The sequence below is a fragment of the Pan troglodytes genome, chromosome 10 (genome assembly GCF_028858775.2).
Source record: "Pan troglodytes isolate AG18354 chromosome 10, NHGRI_mPanTro3-v2.0_pri, whole genome shotgun sequence".
Lineage (NCBI taxonomy): Eukaryota > Metazoa > Chordata > Mammalia > Primates > Hominidae > Pan > Pan troglodytes.
Genome location: NC_072408.2, coordinates 119,830,793 through 119,844,780, shown reverse-complemented (window position 1 = coordinate 119,844,780; position 13,988 = coordinate 119,830,793). Strand labels below are relative to the sequence as shown.

The following is a 13,988-nucleotide window of genomic DNA, read 5'->3' as shown; positions in this document are numbered from 1 at the left end:
TTTGCCTGCATCCTGGACAAGAGTAGTGGTGCATTCCAACACCTAATCTGTGACACCAGCTGACTGTCCTGCAATTTAAGTCAAGTCTGGCACTGACTACCTGGAATGTGTGTAGATCCCACAATTTAAAGAGCAAGGTCCTCACCAAGTCCACCCTTCTTTCAGACTCCAGCCATACATGGGGTCCCCAGGCTACCCACACCTCTGTCCGACTTGGTTACAAACTTGGGAGTTTCCATGACTTTCCTTCAGTTTTGATAATTTGCAGAATGACTCATAGAACTCAGGAAAATGCTCTACTTACAATCACCATTTTATTATAAAGAATACAAATGAAGAGCCAGACAAAGAGTATGTAGGGTGGCAAGCACTGGAAGGGCCCAGAGCTCAGGAGCCTTTGTCCCTGTGGAATCAGGATGCGCTACCTTCCTAGTACATTGGAATGTCTGCCAATCAGGAAGCTCCCCAAGCCTCACTGTCCAGAGTTTTTATTGGGGTTTCTTTACATAGGCATCATTGCTTAAATCACTGGCCATGTTAAAATTGAACTCAATTTCCAGCCCCATCACCTCCTTGGAGATTGGGGGTGGGATGGGGCTGAAAATTCCAATGCTTTAACCACATGCTTGGTCTTTCTGGCTTGGCCAACTCCTTCCTTGAAACTAAGGGCCCACCATGGGTAACCTTGTTAGCATAAACCCAGGGATGGGTGAAAAGGGCTTGTTATGAATACAAAAGACACTCCTATCAGGAAACTCTAGAATTTTTGAAGCTGTGTGCTAGGAACTAGGCACAAAATCCAGATACATTCTTTATTGTATCACAACTGGTATATGCAACAGTGATAAAAGTTTAAGTGAGGGTATGTGAGGTTAAAGCACCTAGACCTTCAAGTATCTTTAAGGCTAAAGCCCAAGGAAAAAGTCTTTTGATTTGGCAAGAGGATACTCCTGGGTGGGGGGAGAAAGGCAGGCTCAGAAGGAAAAGGCAACAGCCTCATATAAATATGACAACAGTTATAATCTGAGCCTTTGGAGAGCTTGAAGTTCTAATGAAAGGGTTGGCTGGCTGCTGGCATAGAGGATGTCTGTGTCAGCAGGGGCAGGAAGGGTTTTGTATACAGAGGAAACAGACAGGATGTGGATGAGTTGGAAGCACCGAGAGCAAGATCACAGAGTTATGAGAACCAAGGGGCAAGTAAAGAGCTTTGCTTTGAAGACACAGAGGATTCCTTTTTTAGACTGGAAGGAAAAAGGAGGAGCTAATTGGAAAAATACAAGAAAAAAAATACAAGTTGACAGAAATATGATGCACATAAAGTGGATGACAGCAACTATTTTTAAAGGCAGGCTGCCTGCAGAGAGGGAGTTCAGCAAGGCAAGACTTTATGAAAGGGTTTGCAGTCTTGATTGATTTCAAGAAGTCCAAGAAGCAAGGGAAGGAGGAATAGGGACCATCAAGGGAAGAATGGATGTGAGTGACTCTTTCTCACGGTGAGCCGAGTCTTTAAAAGCGATTGCCAGATGATCTCTAGAAGTTTCTTTTAGAATTATTATTCAGGATTCTATGGCTTCTGGATGAGAACATCTCATTGACAATAGGATGGATCCTAGCTCCACAACTTCCTGGTGTCTGCATTGTCTAAAAAGAAAAACATACGTGGGAGAGCAATGTCTCCTAATAGTTACAATCATTGCTTAAAAGAGTTAGGGGAAAAAAGGGGGGACCTGTATCTGGGAAGGTAACTATTGCCAGAGACAATTTTTTGGTATTTATTTATAATGCATATCTTAATAATTAGAGCTAACCCCACGGTTGGCTTGGCCACCTCTTCCCTACATTCCCCCCAGGGTTGGGGTGTAGGGTTCCTCTACTGCAAGGGTTCTCACCTAGGGCAGAAGACACATGATAAAGTCTCAAGACACTTTTAATTGTCACAACTGGGTGGCATCTACTGGGTAGAGGCCAGAGATGCTGCTCAACATCCTACAATGCACAAGAGAGCCTCCAAACAAAGAACTGTCTAGCCTCAAATGTGAGTAAGTATCAAAGTTGAGAAATCCTGCTTTAAAGAAAGAACCTGGTGGAGAGAACCAAGTATATCTGGAGGGAGGATATCCTGGTGGAATATATCAGGTATATCTTGGTAGGTAGGGAGGGCTTTGGAGAGGTGTGGCAGACATCCTTGGGTGGCCAGTGCAACCCACGTCCACAGTCATCTTTGTAGCCACCTTCAAGTTACAGGTAACCACATGACATTTCTGAGCAATGAAATGGAAGAAAATTTGCGGATGAAGCTTCTAATAAAATCGCTGTGTTCTTGACCTTTGGGTATCTTTTCCTTCTTCCTGCTTGGATCGCGAACCTGCCATCTGGAGGCACCGTGGCCGCTTTCAGGGCCATAAGTACTCAAATTAACAGCTAAAGAGGGTGGAGCCAAAAGCCAAAGGCAGAAAGATCTGTGAACCCAGGGGAACGTTTGACAATGTCTGAAGACTTTTGGTTGTCACTGGGAGAGGAGGGCTAGTGGCATCTACTGGGTAGAGACTAGGGATGCTGCGCAGCACCCTACAGTGCATGAATCTGGGGTTACCTGCCTGAGGATCACTTGTAGTGGGGGCTTAGGGGGCTGACCAGCTGTTTAAGCTCCTGTGAGCTGGGTTTCCTTTATTTGTGTCTGAGTTAATTTCAGGTTGCTACAGTAGGAGAAGTTCTTTGATTCAAGCCTGTTACAGGGCTATTTCCAGACAACGCCTCCTTTAGATGACTTTTACCGGCACTTTCCAAGGTGGTATTGGGTTTCCAGTCCCATCCTTGAAGCAGGGAGAGGATAACCATTCCTTTGCTTCTTTTGCCAGAAGATGCCAACACCAACGGTCCCCTCCACCCACGTCACCTGTGGGTTCGGCTGGGTCCAAGATCACAGGCCTGAATGAGAGGTTAGAAGGCATTAGGAGATTCCAAAACCCAGTGACTTCAGAATTTGGGGTCCATCCTATAATACTTTCAGCAATAAGACAATGTGTTCTTACAGCTTAGATGTCAGCAACTCAAATTTACTAGTAGGGTTCAAAGTAACTTTCTAGAGGCCGCGTGCAGTGGCTCATGCCTGTAATCCCAGCACTTTGGGAGGCTGAAGTGGGAGGATCACTTGAGGGCCAGGAGTTCGAGAACATCCTGGCCAACATGCAGAAACCCCATCTCTACTAAAAATACAAAAATTAGCTGGGCGTGGTGGTGCGCACCTGTAGTCCCAGCTACTTCGGAGGCTGAGGCAGGAGAACCAGCTTGAACCCGGGAGGCAGAGGTTGCAGTGAGCTGAGATTGTGCCACTGCACTCCAGCCTGGGTGACAGAGTGAGGCTCTGTCTCAAAAACAAAAACAAAAGCCAAAACCAAAGCAACTTCCTAGAATTAAATTGTATTTGCCAAAAGTGTTTTGAAAGCTGTTAATTGCTATACTCATGAAGGCATAATGAAGGCATAGTCTAAATATCTCCTCCTTGCTATGTCAGCTAAAATATGATACATAATTTAATCAAATACAATGTTGCCAAGAACCCAGGGTAGGCAACCCACTGGGGGTCTCCTTCTCTCTTACTTCTCCTCTATTCTTTTTCAATGCTCCTTTATTTTCTCTCTTTCCTTTCCTCTGGTTTCCATTGTTTTTGTCCCTTGCCGGTGGCCCTAAGCAGATGGATATGATTTCTTACTATTCTCGAAGGTCTGGAAGAGTAGATAAACCCTAACCCAATAAAAACCCTGCAGGATAAATCGGCCCGTGAATGATAGCGTTAATTCTTAGGGACACGCTTCCAACTCTAACACCTCTTAGATGAAAGCAGCTCAGGGACGTGGTATCTTGAACCTTCCTTCTCTATTTTTTCTGAACAGCATTTTCTCCTGCCCCCGCTAGGTTTTATCCCTGGAGACTGTGACAGGTTCTGTTGGCTAGCACTTTCCCCCGTCATGCAAGGAATGAATCGTGACCCCAGCAGAGGAAAATCCAGGTTGCTGAGACAGTGTTCAAGGGAATCAGGTTAAGAAAAGTACGGGGCTAGGGTGAGGGCACCTGGTTTTCTGCAACTGGCTCAGTAGGAACTTCCTCACGGTCTCATCTTCAAAGTTGTAATTGACCTTCCAGAAGATGCAGAGCTGCTGATATTGTGTGACCAGCTCCAGGACTGTCCGGAAACCTTCTGCAGTGTCAAAATCCGGCACTCCACTCCCCTGCTCCCAGGCATAGATGGTGAGCAGCTCCAAGGCATACTTTGGGGGCAAAGACCCCTTTGGCTTCAGTTTCCTTTCACACTAGGTAAGAGTGGGAACATCAGACGAACTGGTTAGCCTAGGAGCTCAGTGAGAGCCGCACAGGGACCACAGCAAGGCAACTGAGTCACAGTGTCATGCTGGTGTGCTCACACTCTGCAGCTTGGATGTCTAAACTGTACAGCCTACAGGAGTCCACCTGGCAGCAGCACACTTGAGTTTCTTTGTTGTGCTTTTGACCATATATGCCTTCCTAGGACAATAACATAGCTACAGTTTACTAGAAATCCACTGCATGCCAGCTATGGGCCCAGGCATTTACCCACATCATTCCTAATCTTCCCCACAATGCAGGCAGCATGACCTGCATTTTAGATGAAGACTTTGAGGCTGCGGGAAGTGGAGTGACTCACTCAAGGTCACGCCACAGCCCCAAGTCTTCTGGCACGCCACGCCAGCTCTCTGATTTTCTGGGATGAAAACTACAGAGTTTGGTCTTGGTTTCACATTTCAGGGAGCTGGACACAGAAAGGAGGCATCTCAGGAAGAGCTGATATCATGCTTGATGTTTACTGTCATGAGGATATTCAGAAGCTACTTTGTGTGCAAGTGAGGGGAAACTGGGTAGAGACTAGGGATGCTGCTCAGCACCCTACAGTGCATGAATCTGGGGTTACCTGCCTGAGGATCACTTGTAGTAGGGGCTTAGGGGCTGACCAGTTGTTCAAGCTCCTGTGAGCTGGGTGTATAGAAAATGCAGCCCCGGTTCCATCTACAGCTTCAACCTGCCTTCTGAGAGAGAGCATGTGCGCCGGGAAGCAGAAAAGTCCTATTGGCAACGTGTGGGCATGTGAATCCCAGCTTCCACCCACCCTCTGTAGGCAAGGTCACTTGGATTCCTGCAGAATTCTTTGGCCAGTGTGAGGGCAAAGTAAACCACATGTAGCAGCTTTGATGGGCAGAAGCCATCAACGCCTGACCCAAATGAATAGGGTTAGTGATGGGAACGTCGTAAAGATACCCAGTGGGCAGATTCTCCAAAGTGGCTCAGCCCTCAGCATGGGAGATTGTGGGCAACAGGGCTTAATGTTCATGGCTTACTGGTAAAAATAATAACCCCATGGTCAGAACAAGGACTGTCCTTACCTCTTTGTACCAGTGCTTCACCAGGCGAATTAAATCCTTTAGTTTGGTGGGCCGGGAGCGAATGAAGTTTCGCTGCAGGACTGTGAAACAGGTAGAAAACTCTCCTCCCGGGAGGTCCGAGGATTTATACAGATCAATGAGCCCTGCATAAACCTCGGGGCTGGGTGTGGAGCCAGAACTCAGCTGACCTGGCATGAGGGAGAGATTCACATCCTGCTTTAATACACATAGTAAGTAACAGATTCCAAAACATTTTTGACAAATATGATTTAATTCTTGGAAATTACTCTGAATAGTATTAGCATATTTAAAAGACTGATGTCTAAGACACAGGGAGCATCTCCAGAATAATGAGATATGTAAAAATTATGTGGTCTACACGGGTGCAGCTGGTATTATTAAAGTATTATCTAGACTTTAACAGAGCAGCCACCAGCAATGTGGCCATTTGCACTCACATTCATTAAAGTGAATGAAAATTAAAAATTTAGTTCCTCAGTTGCTGTAGCCACATGTCAAGCTCTCAGTAGTTGTAGAACCCAGACATAGAACATTTTCATGATCACAGAAAGATCTCTGGGACGACACTGATCTGGACTTTGTGAACCACCGCCCCCTGGGCTAAATCTGGTGCACTGCTTCTTGTTTTTGTTGTTGTTGTTGTTGTTTTTGTTGTTGTTGTTGTTGTTTTTTGCTTTTTTGAGACAGAGTTTTGCTCTGTTGCCCCAGACTGGAGTGCAGTGGCATGATCACAGCTCACTGCAGCCTCCATCTCCTGGGCTCAAGCAATCCTCCCACCTCAGCCTCCTGGGTATCTGGGACTATAGGCGTGTGCCACCATGCCTGGCTAACTTTGTTTATTATTTATTTATTTATTTATTTTTGGGACGAAGTCTCACTATGTTGCCCAGGCTGGTCTCGAACTCCTGGATCAAGCAATCTTCCCGCCTCGGCCTCCCAAAATACTGGGATTACAGGTGTGAGCCTCTATGCCCAGCCCAACTGCTTGTTTTGTTTGTGTGTTTGTTTGTTTGTTTTCAGACGGAGTCTCACTCTGTTACCCGGGCTGGAGTGCAGTGGCACGATCTCGCACTGCAACCTCCACCTTCCGGGTTCAAGCAATTCTCCTGCCTCAGTCTCCCTGATTACTGGGATTATAGGCACGCACCCCCATGCTTGGAAAAGAGAAATGGGACCAAAATCGTCTACAAGTGTGAAGTATTACTGCCATGACTAATGCCACTTGCTGGGGCCAGGGACCCATGAGTGGCACATGTTTTCAGAGCCCGTAATCAAGTCACGTGGCTCTCCCTCCACCTTCTGTCCACCATCACTTCCAGGCTAAGGTCTGGGGAGCCTTACCCAGTGCATTAAAGGCAGGAAGCACATCAAAGCTGACACTTTCGTTGAGGACTTTGGATTTCAGAGAGAAGCTCAGCACCCTGGGAGCCTTCCACTTGGGAGGCTCAAAGCTGACTTCAAGCTCCTCCTCCTTCTCCCTCCAAAAGGCTTTCAGCTGTTCATGGATTTCCTTGACGATTTTGTGCCGCTCGTTTTTTTGGGAGGTGTAGCTTTTAAGTGAGTTATGGAACACGACGAGATCGGCATCAGAGCCAGTCTTCAGAGCTGTGCCTTTGGCGGTTGATCCTCCCTAAGGAAGAAAGGAAGGTTGAGATCCAGAATTTCCTTAACCGAGGAGTCCCGTGCCCCCGTGGGCTGGCACCAGTTGGGCTAACTGACACTGTTTCCAAGGCCAAGTTCTGCGTTAGGGTCCAGTGAGGGCTGAGTCCAAAGCAAAGGGTTTTCTTTTACAAACTAATAGATAGTGCAGTTATTAAACAATACAGTTCCCAAGGCAATTATTCTCCTGCCTTTTATACATGAACAACTGATGGGCTAGTTACAAGTTACCTGCTTCTCAGGTCAATTTCCTAAAGATTTTCCTAAAGACATATTTAGCTTTATTTGGATTCCTGTAACCAAATAAATCGAGCGGAATGCAATAATTATGGTGAAGGTGCTCATCTGTTCTTTGATGTGTGTTTTCTCCTGCAGGTCTGGCGATCATTGGGTGAATATCCATAATTGAGGTACAGGGTTGGTAAACTTTCTGCAAAAGGGCCAGATAGTAGCTATTTTAGGCTTTGTGGGCTATTTATGTCTCTGCCATTAAGGCTTCTCCCTTCCCTCCCTCCTCCTCTTCCTCCTCTTTCTCCTCCATTTAGTTTCTGTAGAGAAAAATGTTTTATTTTATCCATGGGTATTAAATGCCTGATTACATGGGTTAAGGAGGTGAGGAAAGAGTGTGTTCTATTTCCTGTATGCAGATCCTCAATTCATCCCTGTTCCAGCCCCCTTCATTCATGCAGGCCACCTTTGTCTTTAAGAGGTGGGCTTCGGCGGCTCCTCTCAGACTGTAGCCCCTTCCTTACAATCTCTAGGTGTCACCTTCCTCTGGCCTAAGCAGAGAAACCTTCAACCAACTTCAGGAAGATGGAAAGCAATGTCTTATCTGCCGATGGCTCTCTTTTCTTCTTTGATGTGTCATATACCTTTTATTTTTCACTGACTATCATGTGAATGGGGTTTCAGGAAGGAGAGGAGAAAGCACATGCTTTGACAGTTCTAACACTGATCAGAAACTCAGTCCTGTTTTCACTCCAGTGACCTTCAATGAGACAGTTCACTCATTGCCCTGGGGCTATTGGTGCCATTTCCCAGGCCCCTCTTCTCTAGTTGCACAGATTTGTTCTGGCATCAACGCAGAAGTTTATGCGTACATAATAACATTTTCCTCCTTCCCTTCTTGTGACCACGGAGACACGTTTATCTGGTCGTGTGACCAGTAAACAGAGAGAAACATGTCAGCCCCGTGGCCTTTGAGCCACGGACAAGAATGACAAAAGCCTCTGAATCTCTAGCTCAGCTGATGGGGCAAGCCGGGCTCCAGTCACTCAAAGGAGAAGGAGATTCTAAGCTCCTTAGAATCTGCAGTGGGTTCAATGGTGGACCCCTAAAAATACATGCTCTGGGGGCCTGTGGATGTGCCCTTATTTGGAAAAAGGGTCTTCGCAGATGTAACTGAGTTAAGGACCTGGAGATGAGATCATTCTGGATCAGGCTGGGCCCTAAATCCAATGACAAGTGTTCTTAGAAAAGAAGAGAAGGGGGAGGACACAGAAGAAAAGGTGTGATGACAGAGGCAGAGACGGGAGTGATGTGTCTCCAGGCCCAAGAGCCCCAAGGACGGCCAACAGCTCCAAGAAAAACAATACAGAATCAAAGTTGTGTTGTTAATGACCTAGGCAGTCTATCCACAGTCCCCCTGAAAACTAGTGTCCTACTTCCCTTAACTCCTGGCTTCCCTTCCTCGTTTCTGAAGGTAGATGGATCCTGGAGAGCTACAATGCCCACTTACCTCCCTTCCAGGAATGCCCAATATTACATCATTCCAACAAGACATGAGAAAGGCCAGTGCTCACCCGGACAATCTGGATCTTGGCGGTTGATTGTCGGAAGCAGTTTTCTTTAAGGAATGTACAGATGATGTTAACAGCACTGTCAATCTGCTCTAGGAAGCATTTGTTGGGCTGGAGAAACTCCTTGATGAACTTATCCAGAAGGTGGCCTGGGGTCGTGAAGAGTGGTGCAGGCTGGGGAAGGAAGGAAGACCCCAAGTGTGAGTGGCCCCTGTAAGCCCACCCAAGTCTTCTTTTCCTGCCTGTACTGGGCCCCCTACCCTGCCTCTCCCAACTGCCCTCCTGCTCGTGGGCTGGCATCTTTTCTGTCTTTTGTCATTGCACAAATACATCCCAAGAACACACCTGAGAGTTTGGAGTGGCACACAAGACCCCCCACAGACACAAAAACTGTCCTAGTTGCCTCTCCTTCCCCCTAGGAGAGATCTGGATCCTTGTCCAGACAGATCTGTCATGTTCCTAACTCCAAACTCCTTTTCCATGCCCAGTTGGAGCATCACTTCCTAATGACCTGTGGCTTTTTGCTTTACCTACACCTCTGGTCCTTCCCTGTCTTCCCATTTGCTGTAGGTATTGGAGATTGCTGATGACCACATCCATTCCTTTCTTAAGGTTGTATCAGCCTGCGTTAAACACGCCATGTGCGGGTGTGTTGGTTTCCAAAGGCTGCCATAACAAGTGACCACAACTATGTGGCTTAAAACAACAGAAGTTTATTCTCTCCCAGTTCTGGAGGCCAACAGTTCAAAGTCCAGGTTTTGGCACAGCTGTGCTCCCTCTGAAGCACACGTGGTTAAGTCTCTAGACTTATTCTGCATTACCTGGTTTGGCCTGATGTTATCACAGGGGTCTTTTTCCTCTTAATTTTAATTTTTAATTGGATTAATTAATACATTTTTCTCCACTTTTACTTTAGGTTCAAGGAGGTACATGTGTGGGGTTTTACATGGGTAAATTGCATGTCGCTGAGGCTTGGTGTATGAATGATCCCATCACCTAGGTAGTGAGCATAGAACCCAATAGGTAGCCTTCCAACCCATGATTCTAACCCATGTTTTTTCAGAAATAGTGTCTCGCTCTGTCACCCAAGCTGGGGGGCAGTGGTGCCATTATAGCTCACTGCAGTCTCCAATTCCTGGGCTCAAGGGATCCTCCAGCCTCAGTCTCCTGAGTAGCTGGGACTACAGGTTTGTGCCACCACGCCTAGCTTTTTTTTTTTTTGTAGAGATGGGAGTCTCACTAGGTTCCCCAGGCTGGTCTCAAACTCCTGGTCTCAAGCAATCCTCCCACCTCAGCCTCTCAAAGTGCTATAATTACAGGCGTGAGCCACTGTGCTTATAAGGACAAGGGTACTTATAAGATGGAGGCAGGAGGGTTAGAGTTGGAGGAGGTGGTGTGATGTTGGAAGTAGAGAGAGAGGCTGGAAGATGCTATGCTATTGGCTTTGAAGATGGAGGAAGGGGCCATGAGCCAAGAAATTTGGACAACCTCAAGGAGCTTGAAAAGGTGAGGAAACATATATATGTATATATATATGTGTGTATATATATATGTGTGTATAGATGTGTATATATATGTGTATATATATGTGTATATATGTATATATGTGTATATATGTGTATATATTATATATATGTATATATGTGTGTGTATATATATATGTATATATATATTTTTTGGTTGGTGCAAAAGTAATTTTGAGACAGGGTCTTGTTCTGTCGCCCAGGCTGAATGCAGTGGCACAATCATGGCTCACTGCAACCTTGATCTCCCTTGCTCAAGTGATCGTCCTGCCTCAGCCTCCCAACTAGCTGGGACTACAGCTAATTTATTTATTTATTTTTGTAGAGACAGGGTACTGTTATGTTGCTCAGGCTGGTCTCCAACTCCTGTTCTCAAGTGACCCTCCCGCCTCAGCCTCCCAAAGTGTTGGGATTACAGGTGTGAGCCACTGTGCCTGGCTCAAATTCATGTGTTTTAAGCCACTAAGTTTAGGGCATTTTTTTAAAACAGCAGTAAGAGGCAAGTAATTACTGTTCTATACAAATATTGTACTTTTGCTGGCAACACAGACAAGATGGGCTAGCTCACCTGGAGGTGGGGAAGGGCACTCAGCTTGAAAGTTGAAGGCCAACCTTGGTTGTTCTCAGATGTTGTAAGTTGGCCTTATAGTTGCTGAGGACGGTGCCTATTGAAGGAATATTCATTGCCAACACTGCCCCTTCCACAGGGCAGAATATTTGTGGTGTGTGAGTGCATATGTGTGCGTGGTATGAGTGCATGTGTGTGAGTGCATGTGTGTGCATGGTGTGCATGCATATGTGTGCATGAGTGCATGTGTGCGTGTGTGAGTGCATGTGTGTGCATGGTGTGAGTACATGTGTGCGTGTGTGAGTGCATGTGTGCATGTGTGTATGCATGTATGTCTGTGCATGTGTGCATGTGTGCATGGTGTGAGTACGTGTGTGAATGTGTGTGAGTGTGTGTGTGCATGAGCCCCCAATGTTTGGACCGCCTTATGCAGTGGTTCCTGGGCCTAAATTGTCTTCAACAACTGCAGAGACAGGGATGGTCTCACAGTTCTCAAAATAGAAGTTGATGGGATAGCAGAACAAAAACAGCCACAGTGAGTATCAAAAGATGGTTTAGGAGATGTTTGGAACTAAATGCCACATGTGCTTCTGGGTTGGAAAAGAATGTCCTATAAAGGCCCTTCTTGGAATGACTGTCGAAATCATCCCAATGGGCTGTATTGGAACAATAATATATGACTCCTAATCTCCTGAATTTGATCATGGCATGGAGGTTATTGAAGAGAATATTCTTGTTCTCAGAGATCCCTATGAAAGCATTTAAGGGTAAAGAGATGTCTGGCAGTCTACTCTCAAAGGGCTCAGTATAAACAACAACTATAACAATGGGCCAGGTGAGGTGGCTCACGCTTGTAATCCCAGAACTTTGGGAGGCCAGGTGGGAGGATCACTTGAGCCCAGGAGTTTGAGACCAGCCTGGCCAATGTAGTGAGATATAGCCCCATCTCTTAAAAAAAGATTAAAAACAACTATAACAACAACAATAATAACGTGTGCACACACAAACTGTAACATAGCAAATGTTGCACATGGGTACTGCATCTATGTGAGGGGATCATAGGAGTTTACTGAATCATTTTTCTAACTTTTTAAATGTTTCAAAGCTTCAGAATAAGATGTCAGGTCGGGGGGATAATTTTTTGAAAAAATCTGTCTGAAGAAGCCGGGAAAATTGGGGTCAGAGAGCAAAGACCAGGGGTCCAGTGAAAATAGGGGTTAGGGTGGGCACAGGGGTGACTGCTCAGAGCGTCCTGATCCTTCTGGGTCCAGTTAGGGAAGTTCCCCTTTCATAGACTCCCCAACCTCTGTGAAGTTTGCTAAACTCATTTACATCTTCATTTACATGCCAGATTGGTACTCAGTTAGCCTTCAAACTTCTGTGCAAACGGGGTATAGATTCCGCCTCCCATAACTTGAATATAGATTAATCTGTCTGTGAACTGTGGAATTTGATTGGCCTCTTTGGCCTCAATTAATACAGTTGTCTCCAGTGCGGTTCCCAGGAAAGCTGAGAGGGCTCAGTGGTCTAACCTGGGAAGGTTCTTCTTGGATGGCTTTTCTCTAATAAGCACTGAGCATGCAGGGGAGTTTGTGTTGACAGATTTACTTCTCCTTTTGGGGATGGGAGGGGGAAGGCCAGTGCACCTGTTTCACAGCTGGTGCCTTAATTGGTTCTCTTGTTTCGGCCCCACTTCTGACTGTTGCCCCCGGCACCTGCCTGAACGGAGCTCAGAGCCTGTCCTGGCATCCACAGGCCTGACTGCCACCCCCTTCTCTGAGCAATGCTCCGTTTCATGTCTCCACCTGCTCACCAGCTTTCTCTCTTGCAAAAATTAATTGAGATCTCACATCTTTGGGTACCCCCCTTTCTCTTTGTTCCATTTTGCACTTCACAGTCATTGCCCTGATGGTGTGTGATGGGTTGAACTGTGTCTCCCTAAAAGATGCTGGGGTTCCAACCTACAGTATCGATGAATGTGTGTTACTTGGAAATAGTGTCTTTTCAAATGGGATCTAGTGAAGATTAGGTCATTATGTTGGGCCCTAATTCAGTATGACTGTTGTTCTTAGAAGAAGAGGAGATGATAAGACAGACATGCACAGAGGGAAGATGATGTAAAGACACGTAGGGAGAAGGGCACGTGACCACAGGGGCAGAGGCTGGAGTGATGCAGCCACAAGCCAAGGACTGCTGGCAACCACTAGAAGCTGCAGGAAGCCTGGAATAATTCTTCCCTAGGGCCTGCAGAGAGCATGGCTCTGCCAACACCCTGATTTTGAACTTGTAATAGCCAGAATGGTGAGAGAATAAATTTCTGTGGCTTTAAGCCATCTGTTTTGTGGAACTTTGTAACAGCAATACAGGAAACGAATATAGAGTACTCTCAGATAAGACCTAGCCTGGGGGTCAGGAAGACCTTCCTGCAGCATGAAACACCCTGTATTTGGAAAACCCTCTTACCAGAACATTCCAAGATGGTGCAGGTAACTCATTATCCAGGTTGGGAGAAGTCAACCAGGTTTGAGCTTCTTTTTTCAGCCATTGCCAGCATATTTTATCTCCACTCACATTATTGGTTGGGTCGACTGGATCCAAGATTACTGGCCTGTGTATTCCATTAGATTAAAAAAAGTCAGTTGAGCTGCTTGTGGGAGGCAAAATCTGTTTTGGGGAAAGAGGCCTGGAGTGGGAATCCAGCAACTTGAATTTGGATTCCTGCGGCTCCTCCAAGCTGCTGAGGGATTTTGTTTACGACATCAAGCCCCTCTGGCCCTGGGTTTGCTGCTTTACAGAGACATTCTATTAATAAAATAACAAAGTGGTCTCCTCTTCCTGCCCCCCCTCCCCTTTCTCTCTTAGCTCCTTCCTTCTATAAGGGGAAGTGTCTCTCCAGTGTTTGTTTAGGGGACAAAATGTGACTATGGTTTGGAATGTGAAAAGCACTGGCTGGACCTCTCCTCTTTCAGACAGACCCATCTGCCTCCCCACCCATCGTGGCTGC

The 13,988-nt window shown here is 46.2% G+C and overlaps 1 protein-coding gene across 1 annotated transcript in view; it reads right to left on the bottom strand.

Annotated features, from left to right (window-relative positions):
- Positions 1–292: 292 nt before the first annotated feature.
- The window catches only part of OAS2 (2'-5'-oligoadenylate synthetase 2), a 34,830-nt gene continuing 21,134 nt past the window's right edge, over positions 293–13,988 (bottom strand). Inside the window, exons 5-11 of the mRNA XM_001151534.7 lie at positions 13,448–13,592; positions 8,897–9,067; positions 6,777–7,065; positions 5,415–5,602; positions 4,072–4,310; positions 2,775–2,928; positions 293–1,641 (exon numbers count right to left, since the gene is read on the bottom strand). Of these exons, the coding sequence (XP_001151534.2) occupies positions 1,531–1,641; positions 2,775–2,928; positions 4,072–4,310; positions 5,415–5,602; positions 6,777–7,065; positions 8,897–9,067; positions 13,448–13,592 (1,297 nt within the window). The 3' untranslated portion in view covers positions 293–1,530. The remainder of the gene's footprint in view (positions 1,642–2,774; positions 2,929–4,071; positions 4,311–5,414; positions 5,603–6,776; positions 7,066–8,896; positions 9,068–13,447; positions 13,593–13,988) is intronic.